This window comes from Cherax quadricarinatus, chromosome 18, assembly GCF_038502225.1.
Source record: "Cherax quadricarinatus isolate ZL_2023a chromosome 18, ASM3850222v1, whole genome shotgun sequence".
NCBI lineage: Eukaryota > Metazoa > Arthropoda > Malacostraca > Decapoda > Parastacidae > Cherax > Cherax quadricarinatus.
The window spans coordinates 41,706,471-41,733,249 of record NC_091309.1 but is presented as its reverse complement, the minus strand read 5'-3'; the positions used below and the strand labels follow the sequence as shown (position 1 = coordinate 41,733,249).

Genomic DNA, 26,779 nt, shown 5'->3' with positions numbered 1-26,779 from the left:
CCCCTGCCCCTACAACTCACTCCCCTGCTCCTACAACTCAATCCCCTGACCCTACAACTAATTCTCCTGCCCCTAAACTCAATCCCCTGCCCCTACAACTCACTCCCCTGCCCTTACAACTCACTCCCCTGCCCCTACAACTCAATCCCTTGCCCATACAACTCACTCCCCTGCCAATACAATTCACCCCTTGCCCCTTCAACTCAATCCCTTGCCCATTCAACTCAATCCCCTGCCCCTACAACTTACTCCCCTGCCTCTACAACTCACTCCCTTGCCTCTACAGCTCACTCCCCTGCCCCTACAACTCACTCCCCTCCCCCTACAACTCAATCCCCTGCCCCTACAACTCACTCCCCTGCTCATACAACTCACTCCCCTGCCAATACAACTCACTCCCCTGCCCATACAACTCAATCCCCTGCCCCTGCAACTCAATCCCCTGCCCCTGCAAATCAATCCCCTGCTCATACAACTCACTTCTCTACCCCTACAACTCACTCCCCTGCCCATACAACTCACTCCCCTGCCAATACAACTCACTCCCCAGTCCATACAACTCAATCCCCTGCCCCTACAACTCAATCCCCTGCCCCTACAACTCAATCCCCTGCCCCTACAACTCAATCCCCTGCCCCTACAACTCAATCCTCTGCCCCTACAACTCAATCCCATTTACCTACAACTCACTTCCCTGCCCCTACAACTCATTCCCCTGCCAATACAACTCACCCCTCTGCTCCCCACAACGTTCTTCAAGTTTGTCTCACACAACGTTCTTCAAGTTTGTCTCACACAACATTCTTCAAGTTTGTCTCACACAACATTCTTCAAGTTTGTCTCACACAACGTTCTTCAAGTTTGTCTCACACAACATTCTTCAAGTTTGTCTCACACAACGTTCTTCAAGTTTGTCTCACACAACGTTCTTCAAGTTTGTCTCACACAACGTTCTTCAAGTTTGTCTCACACAACATTCTTCAAGTTTGTCTCACACAACGTTCTTCAAGTTTGTCTCACACAACATTCTTCAAGTTTGTCTCACATAACATTCTTCAAGTTTGTCTCACACAACGTTCTTCAAGTTTGTCTCACACAACATTCTTCAAGTTTGTCTCACACAACATTCTTCAAGTCATTCTCGCATCATGACTGACAAGATTCATCTGGGACAAATGACAGACTCTTCAGAAGCACGATTCATCAGGAGTGGATCATCCTGGGCATCAGGCATCGAGAAGAGGGAAGCATCATGCGCAGTGACATATGTGGCCGGTGAAAGAGGCATCGTGGGCTGAGTCCTACTTGTAGCTCGGTTGTATAGCGAAAAAAAAAATAGGTTTTGAAGATATGTATGTGAGTGTTGGTGCATTTTAAGGTGATTGTGAAGGAGTAATCAAAAGTTATCTTATTTATCCATCTCTTTCATAAGAAGATTCAATATCATTCCCACCAAACAAACAGAGCTGTGTCCCAGGTCAGCACTTACTTGATGCATTTCTCCACTCTAAGAGCTTGCTGCACGTTCTCCTGGTTCACTACGAACACCCAGTCGTCCTTTGTTGTCTTGCCTCTCTTGGGATATATAAGTGTTTCCTTGGAGGCGCACACTGGGGACTCCTGCTCCAGGTCTCCACCGAACCGAGTGCTCAGCACTGACTCTTCTACTGGAGCAGGTGACTGTGAGAACATAACGTAAGAACACTGTAGAAGGACTACTGGCCTATACAAGGCCTAAACCAACCATTCCCACCCACCTATAAGTCCAACCCACAATATTACATTATCTGACTTTTAGGCCGAACTTTACTGCCTTCATATAAACATCTAACATTACTAGAGAATTACATTTTGGAGGCGGCCATTCTGAGTGCCGCATATTAAGGCAAACCACTCACTATATATCGAATAAAATTAACAACGCTTATGTTATAGCTTGGAAAATATAAGTAGGTTATATATAAAGTGAAGATTGTTGCGATGAGTCTGGCAGAGGGAGTCCAGTGAGGAGACTCCAACTGGCAGACTGCCGGATATACTGAAGAAAATCACACGTGGTGAAGAAAGCCTTTATCCAGATAACGATTTGCTTTACATACAGCTTTATTATCTCATTATCTTTCAAAGCTCTACATAGAGCGAAACGTTCTCTCAATGAAAGTGTGTTTTGAAAAAAACTCTTGACATCTTAATGATACATCATTATGATACTTACATCATTGAGAATGTTGCTGAGGACTGGATCAGCTACTAAGTCGTTCAGTCTCTTGTTCCTCTTTATCAGGAATGACACATAATCCCTGAAAGATACCTACGTCTTAGATATGAGAGTCATGATACATCTCTGCTGCCTGCTTTTATAATACATCTCTGCTGCCTGCCTTTATAATACATCTCTGCTGTCTGCCTTTATAATACATCTCTGCTGCGTGCCTTTATAATACATCTCTGCTGCCTGCCTTTATAATACATCTCTGCTGTCTGCTTTTATAATACATCTCTGCTGTCTGCCTTTATAATACATCTCTGCAGCCTGCCTTTATAATACATCTCTGCTGTCTGCTTTTATAATACATCTCTGCTGTCTGCCTTTATAATACATCTCTGCAGCCTGCCTTTATAATACATCTCTGCTGTCTGCCTTTATAATACATCTCTGCAGCCTGCCTTTATAATACATCTCTGCTGTCTGCTTTTATAATACATCTCTGCTGTCTGCCTTTATAATACATCTCTGCAGCCTGCCTTTATAATACATCTCTGCTGTCTGCCTTTATAATACATCTCTGCTGCCTGCCTTTATAATACATCTCTGCTGCCTGCCTTTATAATACATCTCTGCTGTCTGCTTTTATAATACATCTCTGCTGTCTGCCTTTATAATACATCTCTGCTGCCTGCCTTTATAATACATCTCTGCTGTCTGCTTTTATAATACATCTCTGCTGTCTGCTTTTATAATACATCTCTGCTGCCTGCCTTTATAATACATCTCTGCTGTCTGCCTTTATAATACATCTCTGCTGTCTGCTTTTATAATACATCTCTGCTGTCTGCTTTTATAATACATCTCTGCTGCCTGCCTTTATAATACATCTCTGCTGTCTGCTTTTATAATACATCTCTGCTGTCTGCCTTTATAATACATCTCTGCTGCCTGCCTTTATAATACATCTCTGCTGTATGCTTTTATAATACATCTCTGCTGTCTGCCTTTATAATACATCTCTGCTGTCTGCTTTTATAATACATCTCTGCTGCCTTCCTTTATAATACATCTCTGCTGTCTGCTTTTATAATACGTCTCTGCTGCCTGCCTTTATAATACATCTCTGCTGCCTGCCTTTATAATACATCTCTGCTGTCTGCTTTTATAATACATCTCTGCTGCCTGCCTTTATAATACGTCTCTGCTACCTGCCTTTATAACACGTCTCTGCTGCTTGCTTTTATAATACGTCTCTGCTGCCTGCCTTTATAATACATCTCTGCTGTCTGCTTTTATAATACATCTCTGCTTGAAATTTATCTCCAGAAGCCAATATTTTGTTATAAATTTCAGACGTAGACGGAACATTTCTGCTCAACTCTGAGTCACACTTGGCGATACCAACTCGCTGCTTCTCAGGTTGATAGCTGGGTTGGTAGCGCACTCAGCTACCACCCTGAGGTCTGTGATTCAATCCCCGGTACGGCTGTAAACATTAATTAAGGCGTGTTTCCTTAAGACGCCTGCTGTCCTTGTTCACCTAGTAGTAAATAGGTACATCGGTGTTAGCCGACTGATGTAGGTCGCATCCTGGGGGCAAACTGAACCTAATTTCCCGGAAATGCTGTGGATAACAAGGGGCTTTCTACATAGTATGTCACTGATGTCAGTTAGAACATAAGAATGAAGAAACACTGCAGCAGACCTACTGACCCATGCGAAGCAAGCTCATGTCCCCCCGGATTAGCCCAATGACCCACCTAGTCAGGTCACTTCCACTTAAGGAAGGAACACGGCATCAAACTTAGTAGCACAAGCTAGTCAGGTCCAACTCACACCCACCCACACCCACTCATGTATTTATCTAACCTATTTTTAAAACTACACAACGTTTTAGCCTCAATAACTGTACTCGGGAGTTTGTTCCACTCATCCACAACTCTGTTACCAAACCAGTACTTTCCTATATCCTTCCTGAATCTGATTTTTTCCAACTTGAAACCATTGCTGCGAGTCCTGTCTTGGCTGGAAATTTTCAGCACGCTATTTACATCCCCTTTATTTATTCCTGTTTTCCATTTATACACCTCGATCATATCATCCCTAATTCTGCGCCTTTCGAGAGAGTGCAGATTCAGGGCCCTCAGTCTATCCTCATAGGGAAGATTTCTCCAGAGCATTTATATCAATTCTGTAATACGGTGACCAGGACTGTGCAGCATAGTCTAAATGAGGCCTAACCAAAGATATATAGAGTTGAATAACAACTTGAGAACTTCTATTATTTATACTTCTAGATATGAAGCCAAGGATTCTGTTAGCTTTATTGCGAACACTAATGCATTTATGTCACTATTTATTCCCTCATCTATGTCGTTTATGTAAACTGTGAACAACAACGGGCCCAACACTGACCCCTGCGGAACACCACTTGAGCGTGCCCCCGTTCTGATTTCTCCCCATTAACGCAAACTCTCTGCTGCCTATTTGTCAGCCATGCCTCTACCCAGGAAAAAATTTCTCCACCTTGGGAGTCGTCAGTGGTCAGTCGTCACGTGAGGTCACAGACCCTGAGCTGCTTTGGGGATTAGTGTGGACGGTTACAAAGCATGGCTTGCTTCTGCAGTGTTTTAAAAATTGAGGTTGGAGAGTTGAAGGAGGAGGTCTTGCTTCTCCAGGAGGAGATTAGGAGGCTGAAGGACCACTTCAATGGGTCTGGGAGAGAGTGTGAGGTGGCTGGAGTTGTGGGGAATGAGGCTTCAAGTGAGGTGCAGTCTGTCTCTCGCTGTGAGGAGGCTGTAGTTGGGGAGGTAGCAACGGCTACCAGCAGTGAGGTGCAGTCCAGCACCTGCTACAAGTGGCGAGTGGTTCACAGTAATGGAAGGCGCATCAGAGTAAGGAAAGTTAAGAGTGAAGATCTGAAGGTAGGAAATCGCTTCTCTGTTCTTCAGGATGAATGTACTTCAGTGGCCAGTGAAGGTAAGGGTACTACTGCCCCTGCTAATGGAGGTAAGCGCATTCTTGTGGTTGGTGACTCTCAGGTAAGATATATTGACCGTGCTTTTTGTAATAGGAATAAGAAGATGAGAGATAGAGTGTGCTTCCCTGGAGCTGGTGTTGGGGACATTGTCAACAGGCTGGATAATATCATGTCAGGTAATGGGAACAAGCCCATTATCTGTCTCAGTGCTGGTGGAAATGATATTGGGAAGGGTAGGAGAGAAGAGCTGCTAGATAAGTACAGGTCAGATATAGATTTCATTAAGTCTAAGGGAGGGATCCCAATCATATGTAGCATCTTGCCTAGAAGGGGAGTAGGAAATGAATGGTTGTCTAGGGCAATTGGTGTAAATTGCTGGCTAGACAGATACTGCAAGGAACTTGCAATCCCATTCATTGACAACTGGAACAACTTTTATGGCAAACATGATATGTATGCAAGGGATGGGGTACATCTCTCTGGGGCTGGGGTGGTAGCACTTGCAGACTCGATTGAGAAGGCCATTGGTGAAATGCCTATGATTTTAAACTGATGGAAGATAGAGGAATGGGTGTGTGTGGGAAACAAGCAGGTTGCAACACTTGGGTTGGAAACAGTAAATGTATAAAAGGCATTCAGCATGAAGTTATAAATAAAGACAATAGATCAGGTCAGCAAACAAAGGGGGACAGCAGAGGGCAGCAAGGGACTAGCTCCCTTAAGGTTTACTATACTAATAGCAGGAGTGTAAGAAATAAGATAGATGAGCTAAGATTAATTGCAAGTGCAGGAAACATAGATATTATTGCTATAACAGAGACCTGGCTCAATCTGAAAGATAGAGAGATGCCCTCTGAATGTCACATACAAGGCTATAAATTATTCCACACTGACAGGGTCAACAGGAAAGGTGGTGGAGTAGCGATGTATGTCAGAGACAATTTAAATTGTTGTGTTAGACAAGATATTAAATTAGAAGCGTCAGCCACTGAATCTGTTTGGTTACAGCTTCTCGAGGGCCGAGAAAAACTAATTTTGGGTGTGATTTACAGGGCCCCAAATCTTGATAGGGAGTGCAGTAAACTTCTATGGGACGAAATTCGTAAGGCATCTACATACGAAAATGTTGTGCTAATGGGAGATTTCAACTATAGACAGATTGACTGGAGCAATTTGACAGGAAATTTAGAGTCAGGTGACTTTCTTGATACGATCCAGGATTGTTTTTTAAAACAGTTTGTGACAGAGCCAACTAGGGGAAATAACCTCCTTGACTTGGTTCTTGCCAGTAGGGAAACACTAATTAATAATCTTGAGGTTAATGATGAGCTTGGGGAAAGTGATCACAAATCACTCAGTTTTAATATATCATGGAATTCCCCTAATAATGGCAATCAAGTCTCCGTCCCTGACTTTCGCTTGGCTGATTTCATAGGACTGAAAAATTACTTAGGTGGGCTGAACTGGAATGACCTGACTAAGGGTCAGGTAGGTGGTGATGGTTGCCGATATGATGCTTTCCAGGGCATAGTTCTAGCTGCTCAGTCAAATTATGTTCCAAATAGGGAAATCAGATCAAACAAAAATGATCCTAAATGGATGAACAATAGATTAAAATATCTGATTGGTCAAAAGAGAGGCATATATAGGCAAATCAAAAGAGGAGAGGGGCAATTGAGAAATCGATATATTCAGTTAAAGAGAGAAATAAAAAAAGGAATTAGAAAAGCAAAAAGAGATTATGAGGTTAAAGTTGCAAGAGAATCGAAGACTAACCCAAAAGGATTCTTTCAGGTATACAGAAGTAAGATCAGGGACAAAATAGGCCCACTCAAAAGTTCCTCGGGTCAGCTCACTGACAGTGATAAGGAAATGTGTAGAATTTTTAACACACACTTCCTCTCAATTTTTACACAGGAGGATACCAGCGATATTCCAGTAATGATAAATTATGTAGAACAGGACGATAATAAACTGTGCACTATTAGGGTCACAAGTGACATGGTCCTTAGGCAAATAGATAAATTAAAACCTAACAAATCCCCAGGCCCTGATGAACTGTATGCAAGGGTTCTAAAGGAATGTAAAGAGGAGCTTAGCACACCTTTGGCTAATCTTTTCAACATATCACTACAAACTGGCATGGTGCCAGATAAGTGGAAAATGGCAAATGTGATACCTATTTTCAAAACAGGTGACAGGTCCTTAGCTTCGAACTATAGACCAATAAGCCTGACCTCCATAGTGGGAAAATTTATGGAATCAATAATTGCCGAGGCAGTTCGTAGCCACCTTGAAAAGCATAAATTAATCAACGAATCTCAGCATGGTTTTACAAAGGGGCGTTCCTGCCTTACGAATTTATTAACTTTTTTCACTAAGGTATTTGAGGAGGTAGATCATGGTAATGAATATGATATTGTGTATATGGACTTCAGTAAGGCTTTTGACAGGGTCCCACATCAGAGACTGTTGAGGAAAATTAAAGCACATGGAATAGGAGGAGAAATTTTTTCCTGGATAGAGGCATGGTTGACAAATAGGCAGCAATGAGTTTGCATAAATGGGGAGAAATCAGAGTGGGGAAGTGTCACGAGCGGTGTTCCTCAGGGGTCAGTGTTGGGCCCCCTGCTGTTCACAATCTACATAAACGACATAGATGAGGGCATAAAGAGCGACATCGGCAAGTTTGCCGATGACACCAAAATAGGCCGTCGAATTCATTCTGACGAGGACATTCGAGCACTCCAGGAAGATTTGAATAGACTGATGCAGTGGTCGGAGAAGTGGCAGATGCAGTTTAATATAGACAAATGCAAAGTTCTAAATGTTGGACAGGACAATAACCATGCCACATATAAACTAAATAATGTAGATCTTAATAGTACGGATTGCGAAAAAGATTTAGGAGTTCTGGTTAGCAGTAATCTGAAACCAAGACAACAGTGCATAAGTGTTCGCAATAAAGCTAATAGAATCCTTGGCTTCATATCAAGAAGCATAAATAATAGGAGTCCTCAGGTTGTTCTTCAACTCTATACATCCTTGGTTAGGCCTCATTTAGATTATGCTGCACAGTTTTGGTCACCGTATTACAGAATGGATATAAATTCTCTGGAAAATGTACAAAGGAGGATGACAAAGTTGATCCCATGTATCAGAAACCTTCCCTATGAGGATAGACTAAGGGCCCTGAAACTGCACTCTCTAGAAAGACGTAGAATTAGGGGGGATATGATTGAGGTGTATACATGGAAGACAGGAATAAATAAAGGGGATGTAAATAGTGTGCTGAAAATATCTAACCTAGACAGGACTCGCAGCAATGGTTTTAAGTTGGAAAAATTCAGATTCAGGAAGGATATAGGAAAGTACTGGTTTGGTAATAGAGTTGTGGATGAGTGGAACAAACTCCCAAGTACCGTTATAGAGGCTAGAACGTTGTGTAGCTTTAAAAATAGGTTGGATAAATACATGAGTAGATGTGGGTGGGTGTGAGTTAGACCTGATAGCTTGTGCTACCAGGTCGGTTGCCGTGTTCCTCCCTTAAGTCAATGTGACCTGACCTGACTAGGTTGGGTGCATTGGCTTAAGCCGGTAGGAGACTTGGACCTGCCTCGCATGGGCCAGTAGGCCTTCTGCAGTGTTCCTTCGTTCTTATGTTCTTATGTTATTCCGTGTGCCTTAATTAAGTTTCCTCAATAGCCTCGGATGTGGAACTCTATCGAAAGCCTTACTGAAGTCCATATGCGCAATATCATATTCATTACCATGATCTACCTCCTCAAACACCTTAGTGAAAAAGCTAGTAAATTCCTAAGACAAGAACGCCCCTTTGTAAAATCGTGTTGAGATTCATTAATCAATTTATGCCTATCAAGATTGCTACTAATTGCTTCGGCAATTATTGATTCCATAAATTTTCCTACTATGAAGGTAAAGCTTATTGGTCTATAGTTCGAAGCCCAGGACCTGTCACCTGCCTTGTAAATAGGTATTACATTTACCATTTTCCACTTACCAGGCACTATGCCAGTTTATAGTGATATGTTGAAAAGATTAGCCAAAGGTATGCTAAGTTTCTCTTTACATTCCTTTAACATTCTTGCAAACAGTTCATCAGGGCCTGGGGATTTGTTAGGTTTAAATTTCTCTATTTGTCTGAGGACCATGTTGTCATGTCGGGGAGGGGGGTAATGGAACGTAATTATTAATCGGGGAATATGGGAGTACGGGGGTTATGTAGGCAGGGGAAATGCAGGCGAGGTGGTAGGAGAGATGATTAGCGGAGGCAGGTAATGTGAGGTCACTGACGACAACACCATCACCTCTCATTACTCTACCACCACACTACTCACCCTCTCACTACTTGAAATAAATTAATGAATAAAAGAACAAATAAAGGGGACAGTGAATATTACTATTCCACTCAAACACAGTTTATTATTAAGTCCTTGTACAATAATATATTTGGGAACAGGAGAACATTGTTGGGTTTAGATAAATGGGATGGTACACATAAGCAGTGAGACAGGGAACACAATCAACTTGACGAAAATGAATATAACTTATAATATAGTTCAGAGGACAGTTCACCACAGGAACTAAGCCACAGGTCCCAAAACCTACACAGCACGAGTATTGCTCCAAGCCAGTACTCTGCCTAATGTCTCCCACAGTCTCTCCTCCCGAGACTCTCCAGCTCAGCTCTGCTCACAGGCCAGAGCTCTGCTCGACTCTCCAGCAGCCTTATCCTGAACTCTGCTCACCGGCCAGAGCCCTTCTCGAATATCTCTGCTCAGAGCTCTGCACCCAGGCCAGAGCTCAGCACGAATCTCTTCTGCTCAGCTGTTCCTTGGGCTTATATGGTGGTCCAAGCAACCCCCACAATTGGGTGTGCACCACGTGTCTTGACCTGACGCCGAGATCTGGCGCCAGTGACAAACAAAGGAGCTGAGACCTAAGCCGAAAAGGCGTGGCTTTTACAGCTATTTGCCAAGGCAAGGTGACCAAATAATTAGGTCGCCCTAGAGACCTCACAAACCCAGCTGAACTATATCACAATGTCACTAGTTACCGGAATCGTGCATAGTTTATTGCCGTCCTGTTCTACATAATTTATTATTTAAGAAATTTCGCTAGTATTTTCCTGGAGAAGTAGAAAGTACTGAAAATTTCTCACATATCCTTTTCACTGTCAGTGATCTGACCAGAGTTACTCTTAAGTGGGCCAATCTTGTCCCTAATCTTACTTCTTTATACCTGAAAGAACCCTTTTGGGTTTGTCTTTGAATCCCTTGCGACCTTAGCCTCATAATCCTTTTTTGCTTTTCTTATTCTTTTTTTTTTTATTTCTCTCTTTAATTGAATACATTGATTTCTTAACTGGCCCTTCCCTCTTTTGATACGTCTATATATGCCTCTCTTTTGACCAATGAGATGTTTTAATCTATTGTTCATCCATTTGGGATCATTTTTGTTAGATCTAATTTCCCTACTCAAAACAAAAGTTGTCTGGGCAGCTATAACTATACTCTGAAAAAAGTCATATTGGCAACCAAGATCACCTACCTGACCCATAGTCAGGTCATCCCAATTTAGCCCACCCAGGTTATTTATCAGACCCATGAAATCGGCCAAGCGAAAGTCTGGGACAGAGATTTGACTGCAGTTATCCGGGTAATTCCATTACATATTGAATCTAAGTGACTTATGATCACTTTCCCCAAGATCATCATTAACCTTAAGATCATTAATTAGTGAATCTTTGTCGGCAAGAACCAAGTCAAGCAGATTGTTTCCTCTAGTTGGTTCTGTCACAAACTGTTCTAAAAAGCAATCCTGAACCGTATCAAGAAAGTCACTAGACTCAAGATTTCCTGCCGTATTGTTATAATCAGTTTGTCTAAAGTTAAAATCTCGCATTATCACAACATTTTCGTATCTAGACGCCTTATGAATTTCGTCCCATAACAGCTTACTGCACTCCCTATCAAGGTTTGGGCGCCTATAAATCACACCCAAAATTAATTTTTCACGACCCTCCAGAAGCTGTAGCCAAACAGATTCTGTGTTCGATGTTTCTAATCTTATATCATGTCTAAGACAAATATTTAAATTATCTCTGACATACATCGCCACTCCACCACCCTTCCTGTTGACCCTATCAGTGTGGGATAGTTTATAACCCTGTATGCTGCATTCAGAAGGCATTTCTCTGACTGAATAAGTTGTATTAAAAACTTTAGAAATAAATATTATCATTATTATTATTAATAGCAGTATAACTTGAAAATTATGGCAAAATTCAGTACGAGGAGGAACATGTTAATGTTGGCTTCAGATTCATCACTCAACGTGGGGTACATAAACCACAGTGTGTTATTTGTGGGGAAGTCTTCAGTAATGAACCACTCAAGCAGAACAAGCTTACGAGGTACTTGGGAGATAAATACAAGAACTGGAGGAGCATCCAAGACTGGATGCTCCTCCCAACACAGGTGTTTATTTGCAACAAGTAATACTCGCTTTATCAAATGATACAATTAGTCAACGATTTAAGAACATGTGTGACATAAAAAACCGGGTGATTGCAGTCATACAAATGTGTGACAATTTAGTGTCCAGCTGGACGATTCTTCAAATGCTAGTGATGATGCCCAACTCTTACCTAAAGTAACATGGTCCAGTGTATATGGTAGAATTTCTGTTCTGCTGACCATTACACACAACTGGAGAAGATGTCTTCAGTGGATTCAGTGTTTTAGTGTCCGTCGTGATGGTGCACCAGCAATGTTAGAAGCACATCAGGTTTAACTGCTAGAGCGAAAGGGAAAATCCGCAAGTGCTAACTGTTCTGTCTCCACCATGAAAATCTAGCTTCTCAGAGTTTGTCAAGTGAGTTGCAGAATGTGTTGCAATAGGTCATTTAGGAGGTTAATTTTATTAAAGCTCTGGTAGTTAATTCCGGGATGTTCACTAATATGTCTTCAGGTTTTGGTTGGGAAGATGTTCACCTGAGGTCAGGTAGTGTCACCAGGAAAGTTGCTCCAACGATGTTCCCCTGAGGTCAGGTGGTATCACCAGGAAAGCTGCTCCAACGATGTTCCCCTGAGGTTAAGTGGTATCACCAGGAAAGCTGCTCCAACGATGTTCCCCTGAGGTCAGGTGGTATCACCAGGAAAGTTGCTCCAACGATGTTCCCCTGAGGTTAAGTGGTATCACCAGGAATGTTGCTCCAACGATATTCCCCTGAGGTCAGGTGATATCACCAGGAAAGTTGCTCCAACGATGTTCCCCTGAAGTCATGTGATATCACCAGAAAAGTTGCTCCAACGACGTTCCCCTGAGGTCAGGAGTATCACCAGGAAAGTTGCTCCAACGATGTTCCCCTGAGTTCAGGTGGTATCACCAGGAAAGTTGCTCCAACGATGTTCCCCTGAGGACAGGTGGTATCACCAGGAAAGTTGCTCCAACGATGTTCCCCTGAGGTCAGGTGGTATCACCAGGAAAGTTGCTCCAACGATGTTCCCCTGAGGACAGGTGGTATCACCAGGAAAGTTGCTCCAACGATGTTCCCCTGATGTCAGGAGTATCACCAGGAAAGTTGCTCCAACGATGTTCCCCTGAGGTCAGGTGGTATCACCAGGAAAGTTGCTCCAACGATGTTCCCCTGAGGACAGGTGGTATCACCAGGAAAGTTGCTCCAACGATGTTCCCCTGAGGTCAGGTGGTATCACCAGGAATGTTGCTCCAACGATGTTCCCCTGAGGTCAGGTGGTATCACCAGGAAAGTTGCTCCAACGATGTTCCCCTGAGGTCAGGTGGTATCACCAGGAAAGTTGCTCCAACGATGTTCCCATGAGGTCAGGTGGTATCACCAGGAAAGTTGCTCCAACAACGATCCTCTGAGGACAGGTGGTATCACCAGGAAAGTTGCTCCAACGACGTTCCCCTGAGGTCAGGAGTATTACCAGGAAAGTTGCTCCAACGATGTTCCCCTGAGGTCAGGTGGTATCACCAGGAAAGTTGCTCCATCGATGTTCCCCTGAGGTCATGTGGTATCACCAGGAAAGTTGCTCCAACGATGTTCCCCTGAGGTCATGTGGTATCACCAGGAAAGTTGCTCCAACGATGTTCCCCTGAGGTCAGGTGGTATCACCAGGAAAGTTGCTCCAACGACGATCCTCTGAGGACAGGTGGTATCACCAGGAAAGTTGCTCCAACTACGTTCCCCTGAGGTCAGGAGTATCACCAGGAAAGTTGCTCCAACGATGTTCCCCTGAGGTCAGGTGGTATCACCAGGAAAGTTGCTCCAACGATGTTCCTCTGAGGTCAGGTGGTATCACCAGGAAAGTTGCTCCAACGATGTTCCCCAGAGGTCAGGTGGTATCACCAGGAAAGTTGCTCCAACGACGTTCCCCTGAGGTCAGGAGTATCACCAGGAAAGTTGCTCCAACGATGTTCCCCTGAGGTCAGGTGGTATCACCAGGAAAGTTGCTCCAACGATTGCTTGAAATACGGATCAAGTCTGAGATATTTTTGGCTGAAAGAAATAATCCATTGGCCCCTCAAAATTCTCAGATTCAAAATGGATGATGCAAGTTACTTGTCTTGCCAATATTTTTACTGAGATTAACGTCTTCAACATTTCAATATAGACTGGAGATCAAAACGTTTGTTTGGCTTTCAGGTGAAGCTAACAGCAATCAAGAAGAAAATGGAAGTTGTCGAAGAGAAAAACTGAGGCTGGGAAGACTGCGTCATTTCCATCCTTGAGTGAATGTCTGGAGGAGGAAACATTATCACTCAGGTCCTCAGCATCATCGTGGAACATATTCCCAAACTGATCACAAAGTTTGATCACTGCGTTTCAGAGATTGAGATGAAATACACCTAGGTAAGGACCCCCTTCATCACTGAACCTGACGATATTTCCAGCATCAGCAAACTTCAGGAGCAGCTCATCGAGATTTAGGATGACGCAAAACTTCGTTATAAATTTTAGTGGAAAAAAAGAATCGGACTTCATTCTGAATCGAATTTACGTAGATAATCAGATTCTTGAAGGTGAAATCCTGAAAGTGTTCCTCCCCTTTGTTACATCTTTCCTGTGTGAGGCAAGATTTTCAGCACTCAGTCATAAAGACAAGAAGCCGTCTATCATCTAAATCACCCCCCGATATGAGGAGTTCGTTAAATCCCTGAAGTGCTGGGGATTACTGACACGTCTACGACGATACCACAATCCACTAATTGAATAACTGCTATATTATAGACTCTTACTGATATTCATTAAGATTTCCTGTTGCTTTTGTCAAACTTTTTTTAGAACCAATACATTTTTTTTGACGTGTTGCAAATTAAGATTATGAATCTATTGGTAGACATGTAGATTCTGGACAGGGTTTTGGGTGGCTGCATAACACTGATTCAAGAACTACTACTTTTCACACAATGATGAGTTTACAAAGTACATAAAACATCTAATAGACCCCACCAGTAGTTACAACATTGTACCAGATAGACCTTTCTCATGCACACTACCCTTCTTACTGCTTGGGAAGTCAAGTACGGACAGCAGACTCTACCTGCGGCGCACACATTCAATGTACGTTATTGTTCATTCTCAGTCTTGTTAATTATTTTAGTATGATTATTAAAAACGATTTATTAAATCTACATATAATTATATAAGCCATGTTAAGAAACATGGAGTATAATGAAGTCATGTGACAAATGTAATATTTATACAATATTAGTCTTCTGTTTGATTATAATAATTATATCCAATATTAGTACACTTGAATTTGTTGTAAGGTGTTGCAACAAGGAGAAGGCTGGAGGCAGTGGAGATGTCATGTCTGAGGGCAATGTGTGGTATGAATATAATGCAGAGAATTCGTAGTTTGGAGGTTAGGAGGAGGTGTGGGATTACCAAAACCATTATCCAGAGAGCTGAGGAGAGGTTATTGAGATGGCTTGAATATGTAGAGAGGATGGAACGAAATAGAATGACTTTGAGAGTATACAAATCTGTAATGGAGGAAAGGTGGGGTATGGGTCGGCCTAGGAAAGGTTGGAGGCAGGGGGTAAAGGAGGTTTTGTGTGCGAGGAGCTTGGACTTCCAGCAAGCATGCGTGAGCGTGTTAGACAGGTTAGAGACAAATGGTTTTTAGGACTTGACGTACTGTTGGAGTGTAAGTAAGGTAACATTTATGAAGGGATTCAGGGAAACCGGCAGTGCTTGACTTGAGTCCTGGAGATGGGAAGTACAGTGTCTGCACTCTGAAGGAAGGGTGTTAATGTTGCAGTTTTATAACTGTAGTGTAAGCATGCCTCTGGCAAGACAGTGATGGTAGGAAACGGCCGATGTGTTAATAAATAAATAATATATATATATATATATATATATATATATATATATATATATATATATATATATATATATATATATATATATATATATATATATATATATATATATATATATATATATATATATATATATATATATATATATATATATATATATGTGTTTGATGATATTTTCAATCTCTCTCCAACCCCGATGTCTTTCTTCATACGAGTACTCACCTACTTGTTGCAGGGGTCGAGATTCAGCTCCTGGCCCCGCCTCTTCACTGTTTGCTACCGGGTCCATTCTCTGCTCCATGAGCTTTATCATACCTTGTTTTAAAGCTATGTATGGTTCCTGCTTCCACTACACTACTTGCTAGACTAATCCACTTCCTGACAACTCTGTGACTGAAGAAATACTTCCTAACATCCCTTTGTTTCTGTGTCCCCTCTCTGGAACATCCTGCCTCTGTCCATGCAGAATTTTGTATGTCATTATCATGTCTCCCCTTACCCTTCTGTCCTCCAGTGTCGTCAGGCAGATTTCCCTCAACCTTTCTTCGTGGGACATTCCCCTGAGATCCAGAACTAACCTTGTTGCAAACTTTTGCACTTTCTCTAATTTCTTGGCGTGCTTGACCAGGTGTGGGTTCCAAACTGGCGCTGCATACTCCAGTATGGGCCTGACGTACACAGTGTTTAGTGTCTTGAATGCTATTCTTGGAATGCTATTCTCAGGTTTGCCAGGCGCCCGTATGCTGCAGCAGTTATCTGGTTGATGTGTGCCTCCGGAGACGTGATCGGTGTTATGGTCACCCCAAGATCTTTCTCCTTGAGTGAGGTTTGCAGTCTTTGTCCACCTAGCCTATACTCTGTCTGCGGTCTTCTTTGCCCTTCCCCGATCTTTATGACTTTGCATTTGGCAGGGTTGAATTCGTGTCCAGCCTTTCCAAGTCTCTTTGAAGTCCTGCCTGATCCTCATCTGATTTAATTCTTCTCATTAACTTCACATCAGAGTCTATCCCTTCCATCATGTCATCCACATATATCAAAAATAACACTGGTCCTAGGACTGACCCCTCTGGGACTCCTCTCGTCACAAGCGCCCACTGTGATACCTCATCACGTACCATGACTCATTGTTACCTCCCTGTCAGGTATTCTCTGATACATTGCAGTGCCCTTCCTGTTATACCCGCCTGATCCTCTAGCTTCTTGTGAGGAACTGTGTCAAAGGCCTTCTTGCAGTCCAAGAAAATGCAGTCAACCCACCCGTCTCTCTCGTGTCTTACGTCCGTTACCGTGTCATGAAACTCCAGGAGGTTTGTGACACAGGATTTGCCTTCCATGAATCCCTGCTGGTTATCGTTGATAATCGTTTATAGTGTGCGCATGTGTGTGAGTGCACATGTGTGTGAGTGCGCATGTGTGTGAGTGCGCATGTGTGTGAGTGCGCATGTGTGTGAGTGCGCATGTGTGTGAGTGCTCATGCTTGTGTGTGTGGGTGTGTGTGATGACTATTCTGCAGTGTATGTATCAATGTAAATTAACATGGTGTGCCTCCTTTTCCACCAAACTATAAATAATAAAGGACAATAACAAGATAAATAACCTACATGCAGGAGAGTAAAACTTGGACGACATTTAGGTTTCGCTTCGACCAATGACAAGTCAGTCAATGGTCCAAGTCAGACAGAAACGTCATCATATGTTTCAGTCTCCCGTCTGCAGGTTATTTGTGTGGTCACCAAACTAACGTAGCTACCTGTACTTACCCTGATAAATTTATGTATTATATATCCCTTAGCCCGGCTTATATTTAAGGGGCGTTGCTTAGCGCTGGCGTAGCAGTGCTTGGTGACATTATGGCTGGCGATATTAATTGCTAGTGCAGCAATTAATTATTTACCCAGTGTCTATTTGTAGGTTTTCTTAGGTATATAACTTAGTTTTCAATTATCGAAATTGTATTGCAAACATATTTGTGAAGTCTTAGAGACATAATTTAGTCAAAATTTCCTTCCCACTCTTTATATTATAATTTTTGTTGCCGCTCTCTGTGATGGACATATGCTCATAAAAAAAAATATTTTGAGAATTACCAACTCTCAGGATAAGCCATCCTGAGAATTGGTAATTCTCAAGTAACTGCAGCTTTGCTGGAATAAATACTCTGAAACTCCCATAGCTGCTAAACTCTTGAGGGAAAACTGAAGTCGTCCAGCTCAGGCTAAACAGACTTCAACACTACGTTTGTAATCTGTTCCTTGTGATGCTATATGAACGGTAACATAGCTTGTGTTCCCATCGTGTAACTATCACATAAAATATGGCTGCAGTACACTACAGATATATCTAATTTCCCTACAAAATTTACTTCGTGTTTGTATTTTGGCTCTCTCTCTCCCCTCTCTCCATCTCACTGACCATTATTATTATTATTATTATTTATTGTTGTTATTACCCCCCACCCCTATCTCCCAACATCAAGCCACTTACTTCACAGATTTGTCGTAGTCGGTGTCATCCATGCAGGGTTCTCCCTCGTTAGGTCCTCGGGCTGAGGCACAGTTTGGTTTCTCCTTGGTGCGGAGCATGGGGGCCATGATGCGTCCTGATGCTGCACCGTCGTTCCTGTTCTGGACAGGAGTAGCAGAGAGAAAGTCAGAAAGAAAACACCGACACTTGCGAACTAAACCTCGACCCTACTCTTCTCCGTCAGTGGCCCATACGGGTTCAACATTTGACATAATAATAATAATAATAATAATAATAATAATAATAATAATAATAATAATAATGTGTCCTGAGAAATGAAAGGAAAAAAATATGGAACATTTTTCTGGGAAAAGAATCAAGTGTTTAATATAGTATCGTCCCAATCACGGTATTGTGCCTTTTTTTTATTTTTTTTATTTATAGTGAGACAGATATCGAACAAGACAGCTGTCAGAGGTCCACTGTTCACATCATGGCGAAGGTACCCCATCTAGGTACTGGGACCTTTGTTATTTACATTATGGCAGAGGTACCCCATCTAGGTACTGGGACCTTTGTTATTTACATGGTGGTGGCCTGGTGGCCTGGTGGCTAAAGCTCCCGCTTCACACACGGAGGGCCCGGGTTCGATTCCCGGCGGGTGGAAACATTTCGACACGTTTCCTTACACCTGTTGTCCTGTTCACCTAGCAGCAAATAGGTACCTGGGTGTTAGTCGACTGGTGTGGGTCGCATCCTGGGGGACAAGATTAAGGACCCCAATGGAAATAAGTTAGACAGTCCTCGATGACGCACTGACTTTCTTGGGTTATCCTGGGTGGCTAACCCCCCGGGGTTAAAAATCCGAACGAAATCTTATCTTATCTTACATTATGGCAGAGGTACCCCATCTAGGTACTGGGACCTTTGTTATTTACATTATGGCAGAGGTACCCCATCTAGGTACTGGGACCTTTGTTGTTTACATTATGGCAGAGGTACCCCATCTAGGTACTGGGACCTTTGTTGTTCACAATATACATAAACATCATAAATGAGGGAATAAACAGCGACATAAACAGGTTTGCCCGTGACGCTAAAATAGGCCGACACATTAGTTCTGATGAGAATATTAGAGTTCTGCAAGAAGATCTGGATATACTGATGCAGTGGTCAGTGAAGTGGCAGACGTTGTTTAGTTTAGGTAAATGTAAGATTGCACATGTATGGTATAAAATACCGACAAGATGAAAATTAGACACATGTGCAACATCTGGGTATCTTTAATGTAGACGTTTCGCCATCCAGTAGCTTTGTCAATATAAATTCAAGAACATTATTGGAAGACAGTAGAACTATATACAAAAGATGAGGTAATCAGTCCCTCAGCCTTGGAGCTGGTGTGAAGAGCACCGTAGTCGTGAAGAATCTGGAGCACAGGCAAGAATGCTGGCACTTATATACTGGCGTCAGGTGGAAAGGGACAGGTAGCAGACGAAGGCATTGTCACTGGTAGGTGGGATTCCCCAGTGGAAGTAGGTCATACCCGAGGGACAAGTTAGTAGTGAAGAAGGTTGTGGAGATGTCCTCTGAACCAAGATTCCATGATATTGCAGTGTCTGACAGGTTGTACATGAATAGTATACAACTCTTCACACCAACTCCAAAGCTGAGGGAGTTCTGGTTAGCAGTAATCTAAAGCCAAGACAACAGTTCATAAGTTGATAGGACATATATACGCATCAGTCAAATACAGAGGAGAGTGTATTGTAGGCAGCAGTAGTAGTGGCGAGGAAAAGATAATGTAATCAGTCCATTAACCTTTGAGAAATAGTTTGAGGTGGTCAGTCCCTCAGCCTGGAGAAGAGTTCAGCTCTGCAGTTTGGAACGATATGAAGCTGACTGAAGCATGAGAATGGAGCCTTAATACTATCGACGGTGAAGTGGAAGATCTCGAAGACCCTGTAGGGAAGGGAGTTCATCAGCAGAAGCAAGAAAGCATAAACTGAGGAGCACTGACGAAGCCTACCACGTAGGAGAAACGTTTCAACAATAAAGATACCCAACCGTTGGACATGTCTTACTCATCAACATGTCGGTATTTCCTACCAGTGTATAACTGATCGTAATAAAGTAAATAAAAATATTGGCCTCTTTTCAAAAAGTTTAAATAAGAGGAGACCTCAGGTTTTACCTCAGCTTTATTTATGCTTGTTATGGCTTCATTTATATCATCTTTGGTAATTCTGGTCTCCATATTATAGAATGGACATGAATGCACTGGAAAACATGGAGAAGGATGACAAAAGTGATCCCATGCATCAGAAACCTATCCTACGAGGATGAACTGAGAGCACTGGATCTGCATCTCTGGAAAGGCATACAGTTAGGAGAAATACGACTGAGGTGTATAACTCCCAAAGTATTTGGAATATTTCCAAAAATTTCTTATTGGAAATTAGAGAAATCATTATTCTACAATTTCTGTGAATATTATTCCTTTTAATTAAGTAATAAAGGAAGAATTATGGACTTTAGGTGAATAAGTTACTTCCGAGATATCGGCCGGGAAGCCTAAACCCGGGAGCGCCGGGGGGGGATGTGGAAGGCATTCAGGCCGGGGAACTGGAGCACAGATCCAATTCCCTAAATCAAGAGCCCCTCACCAACATCAAGGAACCTTCCTTGAGGGGAAGTTACTTCCGAGATATCGGCCGGGAGCGCCGGCCGGCCCCCGTCTCAAAAAAAAAAAAAAAAAAAAAAAAAAAAAAAAAAAAAAAAAAAAAAAAAAAAAAAAAAAAAATCGCGAAAATCGCATTTGTTTGGGTGTATTTCTTAGTAAACTGATGTTCTAGTGTAGTTATCCTTTTCAAAACACCGTTTTCTCTTACTCAGAGACAAAAGAATACGACAAGGAGAGGAGTAGCTCAATAATATCGAAATATTCCCGATAATCTCTCGCCATATTATGGCCTATTTTATTCAGTCTAGAGTATATAACATGTTTGTATGTTATTTAGAGTGTTTATTATATCATATTAGATCAATTCTGATAGACAAATAAGCCGTAGAGTTGATATATAAGTGTAATAATGAAGTGATTTCTCCTGGCACTCTCTGTAGCGGGAACACTGCCGAGCGTTCCCATCTGGTTCCTGGTTGTCTCTAAGTCTAATTATAAGCTCCGCCTACTCTTATATGATGCCAAATAGTCAGTTATTATATTAGAAAGAATAATGCAAGAAAAAGCGATAAAAAACAAGGAAAAAAATCCAAAAAATATACGGGCCGTGAGCAGACTCGCTACCAATATCACCGTCACCATACCTGATATAAATGACTATAATTTCTTGTAGAAACGTCGTAGAACATTCATTCTGGTACCATTGTATTGCCAAAGAGTTAAGCTATTTTTCGGTATATATAACTCAATTTCCATAATTTTTCGTTTTTGGGTGTGCGCGCGCTGAAATTTGCCCTACAGCCCCCTTGACAGGTGGGAGGAACCATGTGAGTCAGTGTTGACACTCGTGAATCAAAGTATGATTATCAAGGCATTTTCTTATTGTACATTGAACAAATGTGACACGACCTATGACTGCTGCACCTCTCCTGCCATACGGTTTATAAGCTGCTTCTCCGCTGATATGCCGTATTCTATTCAAGATTGATGGACTGAACACATCGACTCAAGGTTGAGGGACTGATTACCTCATTCTCCTCCTGTTCTTCAAGTTTCTCCTACGTATGGACTGATGAAGCCACTGTGTGGCGAAACGTTTCCTCAATAAAGATACCCAAGAGTTGCACATGTGTCTAATTTATCAACATGTCGGTTCTCTGAACCATTCATCTACAAAGCTTAAGGAAGAATTGAGAGTAGCGAAGATGGAGATACGGCGGTTGACTGAGGAAAACAAGAGGATTCGTAGTAGTCCTCCTGTTTTGAGTCCTCAGGTCAAGAAGGGAACGTGGTCAGTGGCTGGACAGCATGGAACAAAGTTGACGATCAAGAAGAATGGAAAGACAGAAACGATGAAGAAGAGACTGCTGTGGAAACATCTAATGCATTCTCCGTGCTACCCGACGAATGTGAGTCGACTACTGGGAACGTCACGACGAACGACACCAAGGAAGGTAAGAATATTGTTGTTGTTGGGGATAGCCAGGTTAGATACATGGATAGGGCGTTCTGCTTGAAGGACAGGAATAGGAGACAGAGGGTTTGCTTTCCTCGGGCTGGGATGGTGGACATTGTTAGCCGGCTTGACAACATCATGAACGGTAATGGGATCAATCTTATTATTTGCCTCAGTGCTGGAGGCAATGATGTAGGCAAGCGTAGAAGTGAGGATTTAGTTAGAAAGTTCAGGACAGCTATAGACATAATTAGGAAGAAGGGGGGGCGCCATGTTATATGTGGCATTTTGCCAAGAAGAGGTGTTGGTAATGAATGGTTGTCCAGAGCAATTGGTATTAATTGTTGGCTGGATAAACACTGTAAGAATAATGCAGTACCATTCATTGACAACTGGGACAACTTCTATGGCCGAAATGACATGTATGCCAGGGATGGGGTTCACTTATCCAGGGCAGGTGTGGGTTTTCTTGCTAACTCAGTTGAGGGGGTTGTTAGGACTTTAAACTAGGATTAGTTAGAGGTATGGGTTTAGAAATGATTAATAATGAGTATGGATATATTGACTTATGCTCTGATATTAAGAATCTTAATAGTAACTGTCATGGAGTAACTCTGGGTAATGATAACTTCAGAAATTGTGTAAAAACAAAGATGAATAGGAAAAATGCGCAGAAGAAAAAACATATGATGGTATTTTAAGCTAACAGTCGAAGTGCAAGAAATAAAATTAATGAACTACGTTTGGTAGCATGTGCTGGGAACTTTGATATCATTGCATTAACTGAAACTTGGTATGATTTAAGGAGTCGGGATATGATTGCTGAGTGTAATATTCAAGGGTTTAAGCTCTTCCATGTGGATAGATGTAATGGGAAGGGGGGAGGAGTTGCATTATATGTTCGAGAAAATATTAATTGTTGCACAAAAACAGGTATAAAAATAGATGGAACAGTAACAGAATCTGTTTGGGTAGAGTTTGTAGAGGGTCAAGAAAAACTAATTCTAGGTGTAATATACCGACCTCCAGGCTTGGACCACGATAGAGGGAGACTTCTTTGGGACGAAATTGTTAGGGCTTCTAGACACAACAACATAGTCATAGTAGGGGACTTTAACTTTAGTCAAATTGACTGGAATTCTTTGACAGGTAATCTAGAGTCCAGTGACTTTATGGAAACAGTTCAGGACTGTTTTCTGAAGCAGTGTGTAACAGAGCCTACCAGGGGTAATAATTCGCTAGACCTAGTCTTGTCAAATAAGGAAACACTCGTAAATAATCTGGAGATCACTGAAGAGCTTGGCGCAAGTGATCACAAATCCATCACCTTTAGCATTAACTGGGAATGCAAGAATAATGATAATATAGTAAAAATCCCTGATTTCCGTTCTGCCGATTATAATGGACTTAGGGAACACCTGTCTAATCTTGACTGGGGTTATCTAGCTAATGATTTTATTGGCGATGATCATACTTATGATTATGAAGGGATCTGCTTTTATGATTGTTTTCTTAATAATGTACACCGTGCCCAGAGTATATACATTCCCCAGAGAGAAATTAGGTCTAATAATAACGATCCCAAATGGGTTAACAGTAGGCTAAAGCATCTATTAGGGGAGAAAAGGGGAATTTATAGGCGCATCAGAAGAGGAGAGGTTAACCTTACTGACCAATATGTTCAGCTTAAAAGAGAAGTGAAAAAGGGGATTAGAAAGGCTAAACGTGACTATGAAATTAGAGTTGCTAATGAATCAAAGACTAATCCAAAGGGGTTCTTTCAAGTGTATAGGACGAAGGTGAAGGAAAAAGTAGGACCTCTGAAATCTGGAAATGGACAGCTGACGGATAACGAACTGGAAATGTGTTCCTTATTTAATGACTATTTTTTGTCAGTTTTTACACAGGAAGATGTAAATGAGATTCCAGTAATTAACAATTATTTAGTTCCTGATGAATTTAAATTAACTAATATTACTGTCACGAGGGACATGGTTATTAAACAGATAGACAAACTGAAGCAAAATAAGTCCCCGGGACCAGATGAGTTGTTTTCCAGAGTACTTAAGGAATGCAAGATGGAGCTTAGTCAGCCATTAACGAGTGTGTTTAATGCGTCCATTCTTACCGGTGTTGTGCCAGAGTTGTGGAAGATGGCGAATGTGGTTCCTATATTCAAATCAGGGGATAAGTCCACTCCTTCAAATTACCGTCCAATAAGCCTGACATCTATAGTGGGCAAGTTATTAGAATCAATTATAGCTGACATTATTAGAAGTCATCTTGAAAAGCATAACTTGATAAATGAATCTCAGCATGGATTCACGAGAGGTCGTTCCTGCCTGACAAACTTACTGACGTTCTTCAATAGAACATTTGAGGCAGTTGACAGTGATAAGGAATATGATATTGTTTATTTGGATTTTAGTAAAGCCTTCGACAGAGTACCTCACAAGAGACTCTTAAGAAAAGTGGCAGCTCATGGTATAGGAGGTAAAGTTCTAGGCATGGCTTACCAATAGAAAGCAGAGAGTTACCATTAATGGGGTGAAATCTGACTGGGGATTAGTCACTAGTGGCGTTCCACAAGGATCAGTTTTAGGCCCTCTCTTGTCCATAATTTACATTAATGACCTTGATGAAGGGATTACGAGTGACATGAGTAAGTTTGCTGATGATACAAAGATAGACCATATAATTCATTCTGAGGAGGAAAGCAATGAACTCCATGAGGATTTGAACAAATTAATGTCCTAATCTTCAAAATGCCAGATGAAGTTCAATGTGGATAAGTGTAAGGTACTTGCCCTTGGTAATGAAAATAACCCTCGAAGCTATAATCTAGGTGAAGTAGAGCTTGATCATACAGAATGTGAAAAAGACTTGGGAGTCATGGTAAGCAGAAATCTAAAGCCAAGACAGCAGTGCCTTAGTGTGCGCAACAAGGCCAACATGTACTCTTGTGCGAGTAAATTGTTCTACATATTGCATTACTACTACTACTACAACTTATCTCACTACTACTACTACTACTACCACTAGTATTGCACTCAGTTGAAGTGACAGGATGGAGCCTTATATACCGCCAGGAGGTGAGATGTAGGCCGCTAGTAGCTGTAAGAATGTAGTCGTTGGGAGGTCACGTCCCTCTCAAATCCAGCCATTCTCACTAGTAGAAGTTGATTTCAGGTCTGTACCAAGTTACCCTTGTGTTGCAGTGTCTGACAGCGTGAACATTAAAATGGTATAAAATACCGACAGGTATTTTATACTGTATTTTATACTGTGTAGGCGAAACGTTTCTAAATAAAGATACCTAACTGTTGCATATGTGTCTTACCTAACAACCTGTCGGTATTTTATACCATTTTCTCTGCAGTCTGCAGATTACTTAACAAGGCTTATTTTGTCAGCTATAACCAAATCCAGCAGGTTTGACTCTACATCTGAAACATCAAGGGCCCAGGATAGAAACTTCTTCAGTAAAGGTTTGTAGATGAATGGTTCAGAGAACCGACATGTTGATAAATTAGACACATGTGCAACTCTTGGGTATCTTTATTGAGGAAACGTTTCGCCACACAGTGGCTTCATCAGTCCATACATAGGAGAAACTTGAAGAACAGGAGGAGAATGAGGTAATCAGTCCCTCAACCTTGAGTCGATGTGTTCAGTCCATCAATCTTGAGTAGATTGATGGACTGACCACATCGATGATATGCAGTTACCTCTAGAAAAGTAATGCTGGAGCCGCTGCTGCGACCTCCGCTAGGCAAGGAAATGCTGTGAGTAGGGTTGTGCTGTGACCACGCTGCACCGCTGCTGCTGCTTGATGCTATCACCACCGTCATCACCGCTGCAACCTGTCAACACAATACACGAATATTATCATCAACACAGGAGGTGAGTTTTAGTCAGTTTGTTGCTGACTCATTATTAGTGAGGAATTTGGTGTTGTTTGTCTGGTGATAATCTGGAGCACAAAACTACTGAGCTCTGAAGTGTAACACTCCGGGAGAAATAAACTCAGACTGCAGTTGTTAGCATTCAGATAAATGAAACACTCAGGTAAGCTAGCAACATTCAGATAAGCTAGCAACACTCAGATAAGCTAGCCACACTCAGATAAGCTAGCAACACTCAGATAAGCTAGCCACACTCAGATAAGCTAGCAACACTCAGATAAGCTAGCAACACACAGATAAGCTAGCAACACTCAGATAAGCTAGCAACACTCAGATAAGCTAGCAACACTCAGATAAGCTAGCAACACACAGATAAGCTAGCAACACACAGATAAGCTAGCAACACACAGATAAGCTAGCAACACACATAAGCTAGCAACACACAGATAAGCTAGCAACACACAGATAAGCTAGCAACACTCAGATAAGCTAGCAACACACAGATAAGCTAGCAACACACATAAGCTAGCAACACACAGATAAGCTAGCAACACACAGATATATCATGTGGGAGTTCGATACGTGGATTAGGGTAGAAATACTCACGTAGGCTGTTATTACTTATAATTGCTGTTATGTGGAGGGAGCCCGCAGCCGTTACCTATCTCCTTGGTTACACTCGTCAAACTGACTAGCCGGCTGGCCAGTA

At 42.0% G+C, this 26,779-nt stretch overlaps 1 protein-coding gene across 2 annotated transcripts in view; it reads right to left on the bottom strand.

The window, feature by feature from the left end:
• LOC128689247 (protein spaetzle 5) overlaps positions 1-26,062 on the bottom strand; it is a 50,391-nt gene extending 24,329 nt beyond the window's left edge. Inside the window, exons 1-4 of one of the 2 annotated variants that reach the window (XM_070086445.1) lie at positions 25,894-26,062; positions 18,048-18,187; positions 2,216-2,300; positions 1,490-1,680 (exon numbers count right to left, since the gene is read on the bottom strand). In XM_070086445.1, coding sequence (XP_069942546.1) covers positions 1,490-1,680; positions 2,216-2,300; positions 18,048-18,187; positions 25,894-26,016 — 539 coding nt within the window. In that variant the 5' untranslated portion in view covers positions 26,017-26,062. The remainder of the gene's footprint in view (positions 1-1,489; positions 1,681-2,215; positions 2,301-18,047; positions 18,188-25,893) is intronic. The other variant, XM_070086444.1, reaches the window with a different exon arrangement.
• Positions 26,063-26,779: the final 717 nt, after the last annotated feature.